General features: G+C 42.7%; 1 protein-coding gene across 5 annotated transcripts in view; it reads left to right on the top strand.

The window, feature by feature from the left end:
- fhod3a (formin homology 2 domain containing 3a) overlaps window positions 1-22101 on the top strand; it is a 47466-nt gene that overhangs the window by 15037 nt on the left and 10328 nt on the right. For 3 of the 5 annotated variants that reach the window (XR_009649469.1, XM_060886879.1, XM_060886878.1), the window contains exons 10-22: window positions 40-242; window positions 801-911; window positions 1145-1414; window positions 1706-1741; window positions 1826-1954; window positions 2492-2542; window positions 2649-2812; window positions 11484-11795; window positions 12136-12908; window positions 19583-19741; window positions 19833-20015; window positions 20201-20320; window positions 20539-20700. Coding sequence is in view for 4 of the 5 variants with exons in the window: in XM_060886879.1 (XP_060742862.1) it covers window positions 40-242; window positions 801-911; window positions 1145-1414; window positions 1706-1741; window positions 1826-1954; window positions 2492-2542; window positions 2649-2812; window positions 11484-11795; window positions 12136-12908; window positions 19583-19741; window positions 19833-20015; window positions 20201-20320; window positions 20539-20700 (2673 nt within the window). In the remaining variant the exon portion in view is untranslated. The remainder of the gene's footprint in view (window positions 1-39; window positions 243-800; window positions 912-1144; window positions 1415-1705; window positions 1742-1825; window positions 1955-2491; window positions 2543-2648; window positions 2813-11483; window positions 11796-12135; window positions 12909-19582; window positions 19742-19832; window positions 20016-20200; window positions 20321-20538; window positions 20701-22101) is intronic. The other 2 variants (XM_060886880.1, XM_060886881.1) reach the window with 2 other exon arrangements.

Raw genomic sequence — 22101 nt, 5'->3', positions numbered from 1 at the left:
TTAAGTCACATATTATTTCACATTTTGTTAATCCTTCAGGTAACACTACAGCTTGAGGATGGTGATGATGATGGGCAGGCCCTGCCCAAAGGTTTCTATGGAAACCTCGGGTCCACCACCAGCAGGGCGAAGGGTCAGGGATTAGAGAGGCGCCACAGTCGAAGGCACTCATTGGGCAAAACGGGCCACGGCTCCCCTTTAAACCCCGCCTCCTTACATGGGAAGAACAGGAGTGATGAGACGTAAGAACACACACACACAGACATGCACAAGTAAAGAAGCTTTTTATTGTCACTTCATTCACATGTATGTGACACAGTACACAGTGACATGAGACAACGTTCCTCCAGGACCAGGGAGCTACGTAGAAAAGCACAGAGATAAGGACTGAAGTAAACACTGCAAGACAGACAGTGTAAATAATACAATACACTATAGGACAGATACATAAAATACACAAGTGTCTGTGCATAAACACACAAACTCTAAGACACAAACAGACATTTTGTCAGAAAACAGAGAAAATTCAGACCCAAAAACGGGAAAAGCTAAAAACATGATTTATTAAATACAACATAACAAAACCGTAACATGATGGGGGAAAAATCTTGGGAAAAATAAAAGAAATCAAAACTCTCTCCCTCTCTCTCTCCCTCTCGCTCTCGCTCTCTCTCATTCTATTTAATTTATTTCTCTCCGTGTGAATTGTTTTGGTTATCTTCTACATTTTTAGATATGTATATTTTTAGATGTGTACATCATCAATATGTGGTCTTCCTCATCCCTTCATCCCTCTACAGAGAGGAGTGTGAAGAAGGGGAGGAGACTCCACTTACAGAGTCATACTCAGATGATGATGATGGTGATGTTGAAGAGAAAGAAACTAAACCCTTTAGTCAGAGTCTTATCAGGTAATCTGTAGTGAAAGATTTACTGAAAGAGATTTTCACAACTCACTCAACTTCAGTTCTATGTAAATTTGGAATACTCAATCAGTCGAATTTATTTAAATTAAAAAATTCTCAGCCCACTCCACGTCACTAATGAACAATTTTAGGGTTCCCAAACCATTTCAGTTTATCTTGGCATTCAAGAATCCTGAGTTCTAGTTCATCTGTGCGATTTTAATCTCCCACTCCGTTAGTGACCAGTCAGTTCGTCCTGGTACAGAAGTAGAGCAAGTGAAGTGTGTGGAGGTGTCTGAGGGCTACGTCAAGCCACCATCTTTGCTAGAAACTTTACTAGCCGAGCGCAAGTCCTCAGTCACAGTTCCACCCTGCTCAGAGATGACTCCACCCTTTCGTGGCTCCACCCACCCACAGAGGCTCCTCCCATACATCCCTCACTCTCCATTTCATCTCTTTTCCTATGACATCGAGGAGGAGGTGGAGCTAAAACAGAGGAACAGTGAAAGGTACACAGTTCTGGGAGAGATAAATGGACACAGTGCAGTGCTTGTGACTGATGACACTGACTTCTTCACCTGTGACCTCTGACCTACACCGTTTTTTCCCCAACACCTTGAAATGAAACCAGTTTCTTAAAATCACTTTTAAAATGTGTCTTGTTTGGCTGCACTTTGTGCTTGCTTTAATTTTTTTACTTCTTTCACCTCCACCACACACTAGTCTTTAGACAATTTGTTTAAAACATTTTGGTGTCTAATCTCTCTCTCTCTTTCTGTTTCCCTTTTTCTTTCTGTTAGGCAGGTGCAATTATTTCCCACTCAGCAGAATGACAGGTAACCACAGACATATACACAGTTTATACCTCTAAACCTTTTGAAGATCTCATTCTCTCTTTCTCTCTTTCTTCACCACAACAGACCTCCTCTTCTTCTGTCCTCCTCCTATCGGCAGCATCAGGAATCCCTGGCAGCAGAGAGAGAGAGGCGGAGGATTGAAAGGGAGGAGAGACTACAGCGGTTAGAGAGAGAAGAGAGGAATCGACACAGGTCAGCTCCACCCGCTTCATCTCTTTACTATAATAATTATCACTGAATTAATTGCTGTTTTTCTTTGCTGTGACACCTAATTGCTGTCAAATCACAGGTTTATTGATACATTGTTCAGAATTGTTCAGAATTGTTCAGAATTCTGCCAAATGCTGTAAATGTAAATGTAAATGTAAATGTAAATTGAGGGTTCAGGAAAATGTGGTTCTGGAAACTGAGGGTTCTGGAAACTGAGGGTTCTTGGTTGTTCAGGAAAATTCAATGTTCAAAGTTGAGGTTGCAAAGGGACCCTTTTACCTGGAACCTTTTCTGAAATCAAAGCCCTCATACATTTGGTCAAACCATTAAGATTGGAAGAGTGAAAGTGAAGAACTGTTTTGTGTAAGAATAGAATCTGCAATTATTTGTAAAGAAGATTAAAGCAGTTTTACTTTGTAAGATTTCAGTAGTGTTTTAAAATGATTTTTCATCACAACCTACAAAACAAATATATACAAAAAAATGACAGTAATAATAAACATAGTGATCTTTTTGTAGTCGGGACTACGCTGTGAACATGGAAGAGGCTCGATTAGCTCGAGAGGAAAGGTGAGTGTTCACCTATTTCAAGGGTCAGAATTTCAAACAATTAAAACGGGACCATGTACAGTATAACCTCGATTTTCTTCATCGTCTTTATTCTTCTGTCAATCAGATTTAAAACTGCAGAAAGGTTAGCAGCAGAGGAACATGAGCGAAAACAGATGCACTCAGCACCTCATGGCCTCTCAGACTTCTGTCAAACATCTCAGGATGACACACCTGCTTCTGTCATATCACAGGAGGCTCTGGAAATATCCTCTACACCACACCAGCCAGGTGATTGTTTAGTGAAGGTTGTGGATCTTTGATAGTCTGACACTTGCAACAACACTTGTTAACAATAGTTTGGTGTGCTCAAGTACCTTTTACTGAACAATCAGTAACTTCACTGTGATATATGAAACTTATTTTTAAAACTCATGCTTAAGTTTCTTTAAATTTTACACTGCTCTATAGTACACAGTTCTAGAAGAGTAATGATTTACAACACAAATTCTGAATTTTTTTTTTTACATTTGAATAGAATGGAAAAACTAAAAGGTTTTCAAATCACATGAACCAATATTTTATTCACAATAGAACATAGATAAATCTTTGTGTGTAAGGGACAAGGCCAAAGACCTTTATTGGATGTCCATGGCTTCGGGCCCTCAGATGAATCACTCATCGGATCATGATTGTGCCAATGACATCACTACATGGACCCAGGAACACTTCCATAAACCATTGTCAGTGAACACAATCCGCCTTCCATCTGCAGACGACACCTAAAGCTCTGTCATGCACAAAGGAAGCCGTATGTGAACATGGTCCAGAAGCAACATAGTGTTCTATGGTCAGATGAGTCCAAATTTAACATTCTTTTATTATTATTTTTATTATTATCCATTATTTTGATGAAGACCAAGATGGCAGCACGAGCGCATCACAACGCTCAGTGTCTCTCCAAATTTCTCAGTTTTGCAGTACTCTTTCTGCTCATTTTGACAACAGTTTCACTTTAATATTGTAAACCCAGCAGGAACATTTGGATATCAGTCTATGCCACCTCCAACAGTTTTTTTTCAGCAATACTCGACTCACCCCTGAGATCTCCAGAAGGCCAGAGTTTACGTACTCTTTCCGGCCAGGTGGAAGTGCTCGCAGACGGCATCGAGACCATAAACAAACGTGAGGGAAGTGTGATGCGATAAAAGCTAGGCTAAAGCTCCCACCATGCCAGGTCTCTTCATTCTCTCTGTCATTTTTCTCACTAATGTGTGGTCCCTGGTGAACAAAATCGATGACATATGACTTTGCCTAACAAACAGTAAGAGAGTTATGGACTTTCTATCAAGTTAGATGGATGCCACATACTCCAGGCAGACAAAACAACAGATGAACCCGGTAAGACCCCCCCAGATGCTAACGCCAAGCTTGCTATGAACGAACTTTATGCATCCATTAGCGAACAACAGACTGCTCAGTTGGAGGCTGCCTATATAGTTGCAGGTGATTTTAATCACCCAAACAGACCCGTAGTGTAACGAGGATGGCAGGATGTCCCCCGCAGGATGTCCTCCGCCTTCACCCACGAGCGTTCCTCCGGGCCGTATCCCTCCCAGTCGACCAGATATTCCAGGTTACCTCCTCGACATCTGGAGTCCAGTAGGTCGCGGACTTGGTATGCCTCTTCACCGTCGTTTAGAAGTGGCGCGGGTCCGGCGGATAAACGGGACCCTCTGGATCTCCTCCCAGCCTATCAGCGGGCTTCAGCAGTGAAGCATGAAAGGTGGGCAAGATGCGATAGGTTCGAGGCAGCGCGAGGCGGTAAGAGACCGGGTTGATCTGGCTGACAATCCGAAACGGCCCCACGTACCTGGGGCTAACTTTTTGGCTGGGCAAGCAGAGACGGATGTCGCGGGTAGAGAGCCAGACCCACTGACCGGGTCGGTATTTAGGATGTGCCCTGCGGTGCTTGTTGGCCTGGATTTTCTGTCTCCGGATGGCCCTCTGCAATTGGCAATGTGCCAAGCTCCACGTCTCTTCGCTCCGGCAAAACCAATCATCGACGACCGGCAGGTCGGAGGGCGTGCCGGACCACGGGAACAAGGGAGGCTGAAAGCTCAGAACGCACTGAAAGGGAGTTAGGCCGGTGGCGGGTTTGATGAGGGAGTTACGCTATGAAGAGCAAGCACTGCATTAGAAAGCCCTTGCACTTTCCGGGATCTCGGTTGAACTTCTCCGGGAAGGCGAGTGGCATATGTGGTGGCTGGGGGAGCCATCGCCTATGGCTGAGGGTTCGGTGCTCCAGTGACTCCTCACAAACTTTGCAACGCCACAGCGAGTTCTCCGGTGAGCGCGGTGAGTCGTGTCAGCTGCTGATGGTGGCGGGCGAGCTGCTGTGCTTGGCCGGAGAGTTGTGTCGCAAGCTGGAGGACAGCTGCTGGATCGCTCGGTGGCGAAGTCTCCTGTAACGAGGAGTCGTAAGGCTGATGATCCATTTGCAGCTGATCTCGTAATCAGACAGACAAGGTCAGGGCAGGCAAACACAATGACATAGAGCAGGCAGAAATTGGAAATGATAAAGCAGGCAGAAGGTCAGGGCAGGCAGTAAACAATCAGAAACCTAGAATACAAAAACACTATCAAAACCGGAACTAGGAAATACACAAATAACGCTCAGAATGATCGCCGAAACAGATCCAGACTTTGCACTGGCGTCAAGTTCAAGTTCAGCCTTTATAGGGAGTGGCTGATGAGGAACAGGTGGCGGTGCAATCAGTGTAGGTGATGGATTCTGGGAAGTGTAGTCCAGAAGAGCTTAGTATTCTGGAGACGCTTCTCTGTGTTAGTGTTTGGGTACCAGGCATCAAATTAGAAATTTACATTTACATTTACAGCATTTGTCAGAGGCCCTTATCCAGAGCGAAGTACATAAGTGCTTAAATCTCTAGCATTGAATACATTAATGCTGGCTCACAAGATTACATACTTAAGATACCATGAGTTTAAAACATTTGTTCAATGTTACAATGAAAAAGTGTCAGTTTTTTTTTTTTTAATAAATGCAAAAGATAAGGAAAGAAGTGCTAGTTGAAGTGTTTCCTGAATAAGTAGGTCTTCAACCACCGCTTGAAAATAGCCAGTGACTCAGTTGTCCGGACCTCTAGGGGAAGTTCATTCCACCACCTTGGTGCCAGTACAGAGAAGAGTCTTGTAGTATACTTGCCTCTTACCCTGAGAGATGGTGGAACCAGTCGAGCAGTGCTGGTAGATCGGAGGGTGCGGGGTGCAGTGCGAGGAGTGATGCGGGCTTTTAGGTACTGTAAGAGGGAGCTGGTCCATTTTTGGCTTTGTAGGCCAGCATCAATGTTTTGACTGTGATGCATGCAGCTACCGGAAGCCAGTGGAGTGATCGCAGCAGCAGGGTGGTATACGAGAAATGAGCTCATTTAGTGGATAAAAGTTTTTGTTATGTTATCTATGTTCCTTTGTGAATAAAATATTGGCTCATGTGATTTGAATGTCTTTTTCAATTCAATTCGTTTATTTGTATAGCGCTTTTTACAATTGACATTGTCTCAAAGCAGCTTTACAGAACATAAACATAGAACAAAAGGTTAATATAAAAAATAATATAAAGATTAATATAATACAAAATTCAAGATTAATATTAGATATATTTAAATGTGTTTGTATTTATCCCCAATGAGCAATTCTGAGGTGACTCAGGTGACTGTGGGGAGGAAAAACTCCTTTAGATGGAAGGAAGAAGCTTCTGTGCTATGATGGGGCCTGAAACCTGACTGAAACTCTTCAAACATATTGTTCTCCTGTAAGAAGGAGCTCAGTTGAACAGACACAACCTTTTATAGTATTTTAGACCTAAATGGAAGGTGTGAAATAGGTCTGTAATTTGATAGTTCATTAGGATCTAAATTAGGTTTCTTAATGAGGGGCCTAATAACTGCCAACTTGAAGGATTTAAGATTCAAGATTCATGATTTTTATTTGTCACATACACAAATATATAGCATATATAACCAGCAGTGAAATGTGAGTCAGGTCCACTCCATGGACATTACACTTATTAGAAAAACAATGAAAGAATGAGATAAAAGTAAAAAAATGAAAATATAAGAATAAAATATAAAAAATATGTATACTGTAAAATGGAAAATAATGTGCATGAAAGTAAACTGTAGTTATAAATATAAGATACACAGGGATGTACAAGAGGCAATGTGCATATGTGCATTATACTGTATTCTTAAATATTAAGATACAAAGGAACTTGCAATGAGGCAAATGTGCAAACAGGTTGACACTTTCAGTATGTCAATGTGAGGTAGTGAATGATGAAAATCTTACTGATAAAGTAAATATTAAGTGGAGACATGAAGATGTTAAGAGGCTGGTTTTGAGTTTAGGAGCCTGATGGCCTGGGGGAAGAAACTCCTCCTAAGTCTCTCGGTTTTTGCCATCAGGCTACGGAAGCGCTTACCAGATGGCAGCAAAGTGAAAAGATGGTTATTGGGGTGGATTGAGTCCTTGATGATTTTAGCAGCTCTATTTTTGTAGCGTTTGAGGTAGATGTCCTACAGAGAGGGGAGAGCAGACCCTGTGATGCGCTCAGCTAAGCGCACAACTCTCTGCAGGGCTTTGCAGTCTTGACTGGAGCTGTTCCCATACCACACTGAGATACTGTACACTGAGTCAAAACACTTTCTATGGCCCCTGAATAGAAAGTTTTCAGGATTGCTGGTGAGACCCTGAATTTTCTCAGCTGTCGCAGATGGTACAGTCTTTGCCTGGCTTTATTAACCTGTGTTTGAATGTGGGTAGTCCAAGTCAGGTACTCGGAGATGTTTACACCGAGGTACTTGAAGCTGCTCACCATCAGGGGTCCCGCTGATCATCAGAGGAGTATAGGGCTGCTGTTGTCTCTTCCTGAAGTCGATAATCAGCTCTTTATTTTTGCTCACATTCAGAGGGAGACAATTGTCATGGCACCATGTTGTTAGTCTCTCTACCTCATCTAGATATGCGATCTCATTGTTGTTGTGAATGAGGCCCAGAACCACAGTATCATCAGCAAATTTGATAATAGATGTGGAGCTGTGGGAAGATACGCAGTCATGTGTGTAGAGAGAGTAGAGCAGGGGACTCAGGACACAGCCTTGTGGGGCTCCTACTTTCAGGGTGATGGAGTTGGAGGTGTACTGGCCTACTTTCACCACTTGAGGTCTGCCAGTGAGGAAGTCAAGAATCCAGTTGCAGAGTGAAGAATTCAGGCCGAGGTCCATGAGTTTAGAAGCCAGCTTGATGGGGACTATAGTATTGAAAGCTGAGCTATAGTTGATAAATAGCAGTCTTACATAGTTCCTATTATTGCTGTCAATGTGTGTGAGAGAAGAGTGCAGGATGTGAGAGATGGCATCATCAGTGGATCTGTTGGGGCGGTAAGCAAACTGAAGAGGGTCCAAAGTATCTGGGATGGAGGAGCAGATGATGTTTTTAACCAGTCCCTCAAAGACTTTCATGACTATTGATGTGAGGGCAACTGGATGATAGTCATTCAGACAAGAGGGTTTATTGTTCTTAGGCACTGGGATGATGACAGATTTTTTTGAAGGAGATGGGAACCACTGATGTAGCAAGAGACTCATTAAAAATGGATATAAACAAGCCAGCGAGCGGATTAGCGCAGGACTGCAGAATACGGCCAGAAATCCCATCAGGTCTGGCTGCTTTCCTGACGTTCACTCATTTTAAAGCCCTCCGAACCTCATCCTCTGACACGGCGAGACTCGCGCTGCTTAGATTGTTTTCAAAGCGGCCGTAGAAAGTATTTGGCTCGTCAGCCAGCGACAGATCTGCTCTCACCTCTGCAGAGGATTTATTTCCAAAGACACAGATGGTCCTTAGTCCTTGCCACATGCGTCGGGAGTCATTTAGCTGGAAATGTGACTCTATGCGTTCTCTGTAACTGTGTTTGGCGGCTCTTACTGTGCGTCGGAAAGCATAGCACAATGCTGTGTACAGTACTTGCTCATGTTTCCCGATAAAAGACCGGCGTTATAAACTGCACAGATTGTTCTGTCCACCCAAGGTTTCTGATTTGAGAAGGTCTTTATTATTTATAAGTTATTGTATCCGTAGCTTGTTTGGCTAGCGTGTTTACAAAGCTTAATGCTACATCCGTGAACTCGCTGACGTCAGATGAACTTGCCCGAAACATGTCCCAGTCTACGTCATCAAGAGCCACCTGTAGCATGGCTTCTGATTGGGCGGACCAGCGCATCACCACCCTCTGCACCGGGGGATCTTGAACGAGGCTTGAATATCTTGTTTATATTTCGGTGTGAGGAAAATGGCGGCATAGTCCGATTTGCCGAAAGCCGGTAGTGAGCGAGCTTTATAGGCATGCTTAAACTGAGTGTAGCAATGATCCAGTGAATTGGGCCCTCTGGTTGGACAGGATACATGTTGATAAAAATTAGGCATAACTTGCCTGAGGTTGGCTTTGTTAAAGTCCCCAGCGATGATAATAGCAGCGTCAGGATGTTTGTTGGTGTTGCCGCTGAGCGCATCGTGAAGCTCAGCCAAAGCCAAACCGGTGTCAGCTTGTGGTGGGATGTAAACAGCGGTAACAATCGGTTCCAATCGATGAAAACTCCCGGGGGAGATAGAATGGGCGGTACATAATGGGTAAATGTTCCAGATGAGGCAAGCAGGAGTATGACAGAGTGGAGATATTCCTGGGGTCACACCATTTCTTGTTAATTATGAAACACACTCCACCACCTTTGGATTTACCAGCCTCGGCTGTCCTGTCCATCCGTAAAACAGAGAAGTTTTCAGAAGGCGTTACAGCAGCGTCCGGGACCGAGTGTGTGAGCCATGTTTCAGACAAACAAAGGATGTTACAGTCCCTTATGTCCCGTTGGAAACTTATCCTGGCTCTAAGATCGTCCATCTTGTTCTCCAGAGACTGGACATTGGCGAGCAGAATGCTCGGCAGAGGAGGACTGTGAGCTCTTTTTCTCAGTCTGTTGCGGATCCCAGCGCGTTTCCCGCGGGGTTTCTTGATCGTCTTCATTGTTCGTCTCAGTGTTCCAGAGAATCTCAGATGGCCACGATGGGTTGAGGGATAAAGTGTCCTGAAACAGGTTAGTAAAGCGATGTCCAATGTCCAAAAGTGTTCCTTTGTTGTAAGTGATCAGTGCAGAGGTTATGTGTGTAAAAAGAGAAAGCAACAGTAGGTAAAAAAGTAAATAAAAGCACAATCTAAACGGAGCGACCTGAACGGAGACCGGACTCAGCAGCGCCATCTTGGATATATAGGGATATATAGGGATATATAGCAATTGATATGGGTTGATCAGAAATTGATATATTTATTGCTGATTAGAAAAATATTTACAGGACAGCGTCAGGATTGAGCTTCAGATCAATGGTTTTGATCACGATAGCAAACAAACTATATTACAGAACAAGTTTTGCAACAATGAAAACAAAACAATGCAGTGCAATTATGAAGTAAAATGTAATGAACAACATAACTTTCTTTTTTAACTTTTAATTTTTTTATGATCAGTATGATTTTTTTTTTTTTGTGGTTCTTTTTTTATTTTTTTATTTCCACATCAGGTGTGTGTATGTGAGTGTGTGTGTGTGTGTGTGTGTGTGTGTGTAGCTTATTAATTAATTTATAACTATTTATAACACTAGCTTACTACCTTTATGTTTTTATGAAATACAGCAAAAACGTGTCAGACACTCAGTGTCTGGTTACTGGTTAGAGACAGCTGAAGGTTTAAAAAAGAAAAAAATCTCCGACAGGCAGAGACACAATGCGAGTTGCATTCTACCAAGCAAGCACCACGTCTGAACGAACCCACGTTTACCAGAACTCTACTGGTTAGTAAGTACGTATTATTAACGTTACAACCCGAAGTAAAAAGCTGAAGAAACCCTAAATGTTAGCGGAAAAGACCCTCGAACCCGAGTGACTGAGGGAGAGACAGAGAGCTGTTCTGTGTGTGACTGTGAGTGAGCAGAGCGAGACACAGCAACACAATACATCTGTATGTGTATAGGGGAGGGGCGCTGTGACTAGCCTATCACTGTAGGGGAGGGGCGCTGTGACTAGCCTATCACTGTAGGGGAGGGGCGCTGTGACTAGCCTATCACTGTAGGGGAGGGGCGCTGTGACTAGCCTATCACTGTAGGGGAGGGGCGCTGTGACTAGCCTATCACTGTAGGGGAGGGGCACTGTGACTAGCCTATCACAGAACGCTGACACAATCAGCTACCCAATGATGATTTTCATTCAATCCGAGCACAGATATTGACTCGTATTACTCGTATAATACTCGTACTCGGCAGAAGTTTTATCCGTACCGGATACTCGTTTCAGCCGAGTATCTGGCTCATCTCTGCTATTTTGTTCCTACTTTCAATTTTATCAGTGAAGAATCTCATGAAGTTCTCACTACTGAACTGTGAGTACTGAACTTTTAGTTTTTATTTTATTCAGATTTTATTCAAATGATTTATTATCCCACTCTCTGTGTTTATAATGATTTATAATCCCATATCTCTGTGTTTATAATGATTTATTATCCCACTCTCAGTGTTTATAATGATTTATAATCCCACTCTTAGTGGTTATAATGATTTATAATTTTCTTGTCACCTAGATGAGAATGAGATTCTCTTTTCATCCTGGTTTTCCTCAAGGTTTCTTTTTCATATCATTTCAGGGAGTTTCTCCATATCACTTTCATCTCTGCCTCGCAAATTAGGGGTCAATTTAAAATTTACATCCAGACTACTGTAAAGCTGATTTGTGACAGTGTCCATTGAATTGATCACCATCAATCATAACATTTCACTTGTGAAGGTTTTTTGCACCAATATATAACCAAACACTGTCCTGTTCTCTTTGGCTTTTCTTCAGACAACGAGTTAGTATCAGATGAGTCTCTCACCATCTCAAACCCTGAACAAAAAAAACAGGAAGGGGAACAAGAGGAGATTCATGTTGATCAGGTAATAGAAGAGGCAGCAGCAGAAGTAGAGGAGCCTGTAGAGGAGGAGGACAGGCCTGACACAGAAGTGGAAGAGCCAGATACCAATATTCAGGATGCAGAAGTGGAAGACAGTGGAATCTTGAGCGATAAAGAACGACAGAATGAAGGAGTGAACGAGAAGGATAATTGCTCAGCATCTAGTATCTCATCATCTAGCAGCACTCTTGAGAGAGAGACAGGTAAGGGAGAAAAGACGTGGTATTCAGATAAAACCGGTAAATGGAGAAAGACAGATGAGGGAGGTTAGATAGTTGGGGGAGGCATTTGGGAATAAGGAATAAAAAACAAAGAGAAACAAAGAGACAAGTGATGGAAGAAAGACATGGAGATGATGGAAGATAAACATGTGTAATTAACTATCAAGATGTACTTGTGTTTGATGCAAAAGTTATAAAATATTTCTTAATAATGTACTATGCAAAAAATATAATCAAATTCATATGACTAATTTAAATATTATATAGGTAACATACTTTTGTAACATTATTATTATTATTATTATTATTATTATTATTGCAGGTCTTAGCAGTGAGCAATGTAGAGACATCCTAAACAGCAAATTGTTTATGATGGACATGCTCTACTCGCAGAGCATGAAACCTGGTGAGGAAGAAGAGGAGGCAGACCTTGAAAAGGAAGCTGGAACACAAGAAAATGAAAGTGTGGAGTCACTTGTGGTGGGCAGGTCTAATGTAAGTGAGGAAAACAGCGGTGAGAAGAAGCTTGAGAGTGGAACAGTACGAGCTTTTGCTGAACGCTTTGGAGACCTTGTCAAAGGCCTGAGCTCTCCACCAGTTGAGTTGCAGGAAGAAAAGAAGCCTCTCCCTCTAACACCACTTCAAATGCCCAAAAGAGAATCTGACCAAATGTGGGAGAATCTAATGACAGAGCCTCATGAGCTACGCATCAGAGACATTGACTTTACAGATTTGGTTGATGATGATGATCAGGACATCCTTTATTCAGGAGATTTAATTGGGTCAGAAGGTCTGGCTCCACCCCCTCCTCCCCCTCCTCCATGTCCCTTCAACATGACCCCTCCCCCACCCCCCCCTGCCCCTGGAGCATGGCCAGCCCCACCTCCACCCCCTCAGCCAGAGGGCCCTCTCTTCCAGAAGAAGAAGAAGACAATCCGTCTTTTCTGGAGTGAGGTGAGGCCGGATGAGTGGAGGTTTCTGGGTCTAAGACGTGGACATTTGTGTTTATGGTCAAAACTGGAAGCAGTCAAACTGGACATAAGTAAACTGGAGAACTTGTTTGAGAGCAAATCCAAAGAATTGAATGTAACTAAGGTAAGCATTCTGTAATTTGGTTTATGTTCTGTAACTTTTTATTTGCTAAATGCAGATTAATGGAGACTGTTGGTGTTTGAAAATTTTTAAATTCAGAGAATTTTGGAATGAACCGAAAAGAATGCTGGTGGTTAAGTGGGAGTTTTGGGAGAATTCAAGTAAATTCAGTTTTATTTAATTAAATTGTTCAATTTGTATAGAGTTTTTATCAGTGGACAAAGCAGCCTAAATATAATTACCTAAATATAATTTAGAATATAAATATTAAATAAATCCAGAGGTGATGGTGACAAGGAAGTACCTGGGAAAATAATATAAGTTTCAAGTTTATTTTCATGAGCATGAAGACATCCTGTTCAGACATTGTGAAAAGAAGATAAAAAAACTTTTTGTGCAGTCATAAAGCAGCATAGTCGGGGTGTGTGTACATCTATTCATTTGTAGGCCATTTCATCATGGTACCATTTTTCCAGCCACAAAAACTGATGACAACATTGGAGCTGTACAGGGGAGTTCCAGTGTGAGGAGATGTTGTTGCCACTTATTACCACCTGGCATCTGCCTGACAGGAAGCCCAGGATCTAGCTGCACAGGAAGCTGTTTCTTTCTGAAGTTGACAACCATGTCTGTCATGAAACAGGGGTGTCTTCAGGGATAGTATCTAGACCCAGATGCTGGGATAACATCAAAAGTTAGAAAACAAAAACAATGGGAAAACATTGAAAACTCTTGGGACAACAAGGCAACAGAAAAACAAAACAGAAACCAGGAGACACAACAACACACAAAACACATGTACAAAAACATGTGTACAAGAACATGGCACTAGACAAACCTTCCAGAATATCACCCTTGTGTCTAGGCAGGAAATAGTCCAAGCCATTACTGACATTGTCTTTAGTTTTGACGATTTTCAGAGACTGGTTGTTGGCTTTACACCATGCTGTTAGCTGTTGCACCTCCTCTCTGTATGCTGATTTGCTGTTCTTGCTGATGAGACCCACCAGGGTCATGTCATCAGCGAACTTGTTGATGTTATTTGAGCTGTGTATTGCAAAACATTTATGGGTCAGCAAAGTAAACAGCAAAGGGCTGATCATGCAGCCTTGAGGGACCTCATTGTGGTGTTGCTGGATGATCCTGATCCAGACAGACTGAGGTCTCCCAGTGAGGAAGTCCAGGATCCAGTTGCAGAGGTGGGTGTTCAATTGGGTATCACTGCTGTCATGGAAGTGGCTGTGGATTGTCTGGCATTTGCGCACTTTGCATCTCTGATGGCTTGGGACAGTTGGGCCCTTGCCACCTTGTCACCTGCTCTTAAGGCAGAGTCTCTAAACTTCACCAGTGCAAGCACCTTTAATGTCGTCCAAGACTTCTGGTAGGAGCGGATGGTGACGGTCATCAATTCACTTGCCGATGTATCTGGTCACTGATGCCATGTTCTCCTCCAAGTTGATAGAATCATCATTGGTTTCAGCTTCCCTGAACACATGCCAGGCTGTGCACTTAAAATGGTCCTAAAGAGCAGAGGTGGCTCCTGCTGGCCAGGTTTTCACCTGCTTCAGAACCAGTTTAGACTGATGAGTGGTTAGTTTGCTGGAATTGGCATAATAGAGATGTGATCTAAGTAGCTGAAGTGTGGGTGGGGCTTTGTGTGTTATGCACTGGAAATGTTTGTTTGGGAAAGATCCAGCATGTTTACTCCTCTTGTTGCAAAGACCACATACTGATGGAATTGCATGGTTGAAATCTCAGGTGATAATAAACCCCTAAGAGCATCCTGTTCAGCTGTAACACTGTCCGGTTTTGGCAGCTGAGATCATCGGCGTCTGTCTTTCCTCTACCACGGACATTTACACCACACACTGCATTACATTTACCCCTCACACACTCTTCACCCTCTTGACATGTGGAAAATGGTACGGAAGCATTACAGACTGTGTAAAAGTTTCTTTCATCAAGGCATCAGTCTTCTCAACTGAACTGAGCTGTACCGGGCACACACACACACACACACACACACACACACACACACACACAACTCCAACTTCAACTCCAAGATGGCTCCGGTGAGGTCAATATGGTCATCATTAGATATGACAGAGCCAGTCTTATATCTATTGGTGTACAATCCACTCACCATTCGCCGTTTTTAATCCCGGACCCATGCTGGCCAAGCGAGATCCTGAGGAGCAACAAAGGACACGACCCACACCGGCGTCTGCGAGGGAAACGAGCTGGCGTGAGGAACAGGCTGAGGGCACACGCACACCACGCTCCATTACCTAGTATCCTGTTAGCCAATGTCCAGTCTCTGGAAAACAAGCTTGATGACCTCAGGGCAAGGGTAAAGTTCCAGAGGGACATTCGGGACTGCAACCTTCTCTGCTTCACCGAGACACAGCCGAGTTTTTCTCGGTTTACCGCATGGACAGAACACTGGAGTTGGGGAAGTCAAGGGGAGGTGGAGTGTGTCTGATGGTGAACAACCACTGGTGCAACAGCACGAGCATCGTTCCTCTTTCACGCTCCTGCACACCAAATCTGGAACTACTGACCATCTAATATCAGCCCTTCTATCTACCTCGGGAATTCAGCTTGGTCATAGTCAATGCCATTTCTATTCCACCTCAAGCGGACACGGACACTGCAGTATGGGACTTACACCAAACACAGCATCGGGATGCTGCGCTCATTGAGACTTTAACAGTGCCAACCTCATGCATGAGCTTTCAGCAGCACATCACCTGCCCCACCAGGGGTGAAAGGACACTAGACCACTGCTACACACCATTCAAGAACAGCTACAAGGCACAATCACCACAATCACCATTTGGGAACTCGGACCATGCCGCCATCTTTCTCATGCCTGTATAAAAAACTCCAGTTCAGAGGGAGGTCGCTTGCTGGACTGACCAATCGTTGGCCGCTCCGCAGGACGCTTTAGATGACGCAGATTGGGACATGTTTAGCCGCAGCTCTGATGATGTCAACATGTTTACGGAAGCGGTTGTGAGATTCATCGGGAAACTAGCGAATGATACAGTACAGAAAAACACCATAAGAAAGTTTCCCAACCAGAAGCCGTGGGTGGATAAAACCATCCGCGATGCTCTGAGATCCCGCTCCGCTGCCTACAACACGGGGTTCACCCCCGGGGACATGGACAAGTACAAGGCTGCATTTACAGTGTGTGCAGAGCGGTGAATTAAGCAAAGCGGCGCTACAAGAGGAAACTAGAGTCACAGTTCCAACATGGTAGCTTTAGGAGCCTGTGGCAGGGACTAAGGAACATCATGGACTATAGAACACCAGCTTCTAGAATGGGGAATGTGGATGCTTCTCTGGCAGACGAGCTAAACATCTTTTACACTCACTTCGAGGCTCATCACGTTCACCATCTCAGAGCATGATGTGAGGAGGGCATTCAGGAGAGTGAATACCAGGAAGGCTGCAGGACCAGACGGCATCACAGGTCGAGTTCTGAAAGCCTGCGCTGACCAGCTAGCACCGGTGTTCACTGAGATATTCAACCTCTCACTGGAACAGTCTGTTGTCCCCTCATGCTTCAAACAGTCCACTATCGTTCCTGTCCCAAAGAAACCCCAGCCTGCCTGCCTCAACAATTACCGCCCTGTAGCCCTGACCTCAGTAGTGATGAAGTGCTTCGAAAGACTGGGCAGAGACCTCATCAATGCATCACTAACAGGCACACTGGATCCACTACAGTTCGCGTACCGACAGAACCGCTCTACTGAGGATGCCATCGCTCATCTTCTCCACACTACAATGAGCCACATGGACTGCAGAAAAGGGAATTATGCAAAAATGCTGTTTGTGGACTACAGTTCAGCGTTCAACACCATAATTCCCTCTACACTCACCTCTAAGTTGGAGGTCCTGGGACTCGATGGATCTCCAACTTCCTGACAAACAGACCACAAGCCATACGGGTGGGCAAACACACCTCATCCACCATTCTGAGCCCCCTGCTGTAGTCACTGTACACTTATGACTGTGTGGCCACTTCCAACTCCACCACCATCATCAAGTTTGCTGACGACACTGTTGTGGTGGGCCTGATCTCCAACAACAATGAGACTGCCTACCTACAGGAGACTAAAAACCTGGAGAGATAGTGCCGGCAGCAAGACTAAGGAGTTGATAGAGGACTTCAGCACAAAGCAGGAGCTATCATACCAACCGCTAAACATCAACGGGACCCCAGTGGAGAGAGTGGACAATTTCCGATGCCTAGATGTTCACATCACACAGGACCTGTCTTGGTCCTGTCACATCAACACCCTGGTGAAGAAGGCCTGAGATCCAGTACTGGACACTGTTTTTTTGCACACCTCTTTTGCACTATGACACTTTAACTCTGGACTGTCACTTTAACTCTGGACTTGCACAGCACAGTGCCATTTTATACACAACATACTGAACATGGACACTATAAGGACAATCATTAAAAACATACGCATTTATGTATAAATATTTTTTTCACATATATTTTCATATTTTATATAGTTTTTATACAGTTTTTACTTTTTTTATCTACCTCCTTTTAGTTTTATTTTTTATCCCTAATTGTATTCCTTTTATACTTGAATACCAGACAGATGCAAAAAGGATTTCACTGCATGTCATACTCTGTATGTATGTGTATGTGACAAATAAAATTTGATTTGATTTGATTTGATTTTTGACACACACACTCAATTGTGTAAAGTGTACTGATCTGCACCAAATACACACTCATCATATCATACTGTTCACATGCTGTTCTGCAAACTGTTTTTGCTCTTTAGAAATGTCTTGCACATTCAGTCATTGCAGATTTCCACACCATATTTCAATACCTCATCAAACTGCTGCTATTACATAAGTGTAGATATGTTTATATAGATGTCTCTTGTTCAGATTCCAATATTTTTTTTTACAATGTACTGTATAGTACAGTATGTAAACTGGTTGGCACTGTTTTTGTGTATTGTCTTGTAGTGTTTTGTATTGTTTGTTTGCACAAATTTTCACATGATGCACATTATGTGGCTAGGACAACTTACTTAATTCCTTAGCTCTGTGTTGTTTTATATAGCACCATGGTCCTGGAGAAACATTGCCTCATTTCACTATGTACTGTAGTACAACCCGAATTCCGAAAAAAGTTGGGGCCTTTTTAAATTTGAATGAAATAATAACTAAAAGACTTTCAAATCACGTGAGCCAATATTTTATTCACAATAGGACATAGATAACGTAAATGTTTAAACAGAGAAATTTTACACTTTATCTACTAAATAAGCTCAATTCTAATTTGATGCCTGATGCAGGTCTCAAACATGGAAAATCACGGACGCCATGTCCTCTGGGGTAAAAAGGAGGGAGAAGTTCCAGAGTGTTATCAATCAGTTCAATTCAGTTCCAGCATCTCTGATGGTATGGGGTGTACACACGGTCTGGGCAGCTTGCATGTTTTGGAAGGCACTATGAATGCTGAAAGGTATATAAAGATTTTAGAGATGATTTCCATCTCCAGATGACGTCTATTTCAGGGAAGGCCTTGTGTGTTTCAGCAGGACAATGAAAACCACATACTGCAGCTATTACAACAGCATGGCTTCTTTGTAGAAGAGTCTGGGTGATGATTCAGCTGTCTGCAGTCCAGATCTTTCACCCACAGAGAACATTTGGTGCATCATTAAATTAAAAATACATCACAGATGACCACGAACTCTACAGCAGCTGGAAACCTATATCAGCGGAAAATGGGACCAAATTCCAACACCAAAACTCATAACCTCAATGACCAGATGTTTTCAAACTGTTCTGAAAAGAAGAAGAGATGCTACACCATGTAAACATGACCCAGTCCCAACTATACTGAGACCTGTAGCAGGCACTGAATTAGAAATGAGCTCATTTAGTGGATAAAAGTGTACGTTTTCTCAATTTAAACTTGTTATTTATGTTCTATTGTGAATAAAATATTGGATCAAGTGATTTGAAAGTCTTTTAGCTTTCATTTTAATCAAATTTTAAAAATCTCCAAACCTTTTCAGAATTCTGTTTGAAGCTATATATGGTTGAAATGACAATAACATCCTCTTGACATGACTTGGCTGTCCCCTTAACACCAACAACATTTTCTAGCTTTTCAAGTAGAATAGTAAATCAATGGTGTCAAAAGCTGCACTAAGTAACGCCACCAGGGAATGTTGATGTTTGATGGAGAATGTTGCTGAATGTTTTTAATCAAGAATATCCAAGTTTGTAAAATTGTTGGTGTTTGATTCTGAATTCAGTTAAGAATGTTACCTTTTGAGAATTTATTTACCTAATCATTTATGATATGAAACTTCCTCTCTGTTGATTTTTTTTCTTTTATGAAGACTATTGCTTAATGTTGGATTTTTAATATTTTGGAATTTGGATTTTGGAGAATGTTGGTGTCTGATGTGTAGTATTGATGTTCAATGATGCTTGTGTTTTAATGTGTATTTTGGTATTTGAGTGTGTGTGCTTGATTGAGTATGGTGTTAAAATTGTAAGTTAGAAATGATGGTGTTTGTACAGTATATATTTTAATATAAATTCGATGGTGCTTATTAAAGATTGTTTTGTTGAATTATATCTTTGTAACGTTCACAAATTTATGTTGTGTTTGTTAGAAAACAGCGGTGGAGGGTAAAAGGCAAGAGATAATTGTCCTGGATTCCAAACGCAGTAATGCTATTAACATCGGGCTCACTGTGCTCCCTCCACCACGAACCATCAAATCTGCAATACTCAATTTTGATGAATATGCACTCAACAAGGAGGGCATTGAGGTGAAGAGACATTATGTTTACAGTATTACGGTGAGGTATTCACTCTGTAGAGTATACATACCAATCAGTGCTCTTTGTGTCACTTATGTAGAAGCTACTGATGATGGTTCCAACTGAAGAGGAGAAGCAGAGAATACAGGAAGCACAAATGATGAATCCTGATGTTCCTCTGGGCAGTGCTGAGTCCTTCCTATTAACTCTTTCTTCCATCAGTGAACTCTGTGCTCGCCTCCACCTCTGGGCCTTCAAAATGGACTATGAAACAATTGAGAAGGTATTTGTGTGTGTATTTGTGTGTGGTGGTGTTGTAGGGGCTGGGATTTGATTTTGTGTGTATGTTTGGTGGATTTAGAGTTTGGCTGTTTCTTCATAGGTATTTCTGATGATCCCTGTTCAAACTGTTAAACTGGCAGAATTGTTTCCTATTTAAAAGTGCTTAGTGGTGTTTCCTTTTGGCAGGAAGTGGCAGAGCCTTTACAGGACTTGAAGGAGGGCATGGAGCAGCTGGAGAAAAATAAAACATTCCGCTTTATACTCTCAGCCGTGCTTGGTATTGGCAACTTCCTTAATGGATCTAGTGTGAGTGAAGTATTTTTTTCATGTAGTACTATTAGAATTAATATTGTTTAACAAAACAAATTAGTTTGGGGTATTCGGTGGTGCCAGAGTTGTTCAAATGGTTTCATAATTAATTTTTTTTATTCTTATAAGTCCAATGTAAAAAAATCATGACCATTCTTTAGATCCCTCATGTTGCTTACTTGAATTTCGGAATTTGTGTACGTTTGTGTGTGTAGGCTAAAGGTTTTGAGCTGAGTTACCTGGAGAAGGTTCCAGAAGTGAAGGACACACTTCATAAACAATCTCTGCTTCACCATGTCTGTTCTGCAGTAGTGGAAAACTTCACAGATAGCACAGACCTATACTCAGAAATCGGTGCAATTACACGTTCTGCTAAGGTACGCATACATAAAAATACACCTGCTTATTCAATTCAATCCCTTGTCATCAGATAAATCATCAATAAGTGTGCCACAATTTCTCAGATGTCTGTTCTCATTTGACAGAAGTGGACACTAATATGGTGCTCTGCTGTTGTGCTCACCATAATCGTGCAGAGTGGATATTTGAGTTACTGTAGCCTTTCTGTCAGCTTGAACCTATCTTGAATTCTCTGTTGCCCTTTCTCATCAATAAGGATTTTCTGTCTGCAGAACTGCTGCTGGATGTTTTTTGTTATTGCACCATTCTGTATAAGCTGTAAAAACTGTTGTGCATGAACATCTTCCATGAGATCAGCAGTTCCAATATGGTGGCGGCGGCAGTAGCACGCAGCGGCCACTCCAGATTCAACATGGTGCTGATTACGTTTTTTACGGTTTTCTTTATGGTTTTTAGCCCAACTATTTCCAGTACATGGACACCAGAGACAGCAGTGTTCATGTATACAACCGTCAGACACAAATAAAGTACAGATATTGTGCAACAACCAACCTGCACGATGATTTGCTGGATAGGCTTTGTGACCTCGGCTTGCTGTGGAGACCAGGCCTCCAGTCCTCTGAGTCACCTGATAGGAGAGGGGATGCCGAAAGGCTAAAAACAAACCCTAGCCGGCCGGCACTCCCATTCATTCTACTCTTTAATGTTTGCTCCCTGGATAATAAACTGGACTACATCAGACTTGAATGCGCTACACGGCGAGAGTTTAGAAACTGCTGCGTCTTTGTTTTCAAGGAGACGTAGATCAGTGACAGAGTTCCGGACACCGCCATTCAGCTAGATGGGCTAATCTCATATACGTAGAGCCGATAGAAATGCAGCTCTGTGCGGTAAGACTCACGGTGGTGGTGTGTGTGTTTATATTAACACAAAATGGTGTAAGAACTCTGTGCTTGTTTCTAGTTACTGCTGATCATCAGTAGAGTTTGTGACTGTTAGATGTATGCCATTTTATTTACCACGGGAATTCACTACGGTTTTCATTGTCAGAGTTTACATTCCCCGCAGCGCTAATGCTAAAGAGGCTCTATGTGAACTCTATGGGGCTATTAGTGATCTGCAGAATGTTCACCCCAAAGGGCTGTTTATCATCGCTGGAGATTTCAATCATGCAAATCTCAAGTCAGTGCTCCCTAAATTCCACCAAAATGTGGACTGTGCAACAAGAAGGGAAAACACTCTGGATCTTGTTCACATAAATGTTTTCGGCACATATCGTGCAGAGCCCCGACCCCTGTCATCGGAGCCCCGGCCCCTGTTGTGCAGAGCCCCGCCCCCAGCTCGGCTACCTAGACCACATCTCTGTTATGCTAATTCCAGCATACAGACCACTCATCAGATGCTCTAAACCGGTTCTG

Source organism: Tachysurus vachellii, chromosome 14 (assembly GCF_030014155.1).
Source record: "Tachysurus vachellii isolate PV-2020 chromosome 14, HZAU_Pvac_v1, whole genome shotgun sequence".
Lineage (NCBI taxonomy): Eukaryota > Metazoa > Chordata > Actinopteri > Siluriformes > Bagridae > Tachysurus > Tachysurus vachellii.
This window is presented reverse-complemented; position numbering and strand designations above follow the sequence as displayed.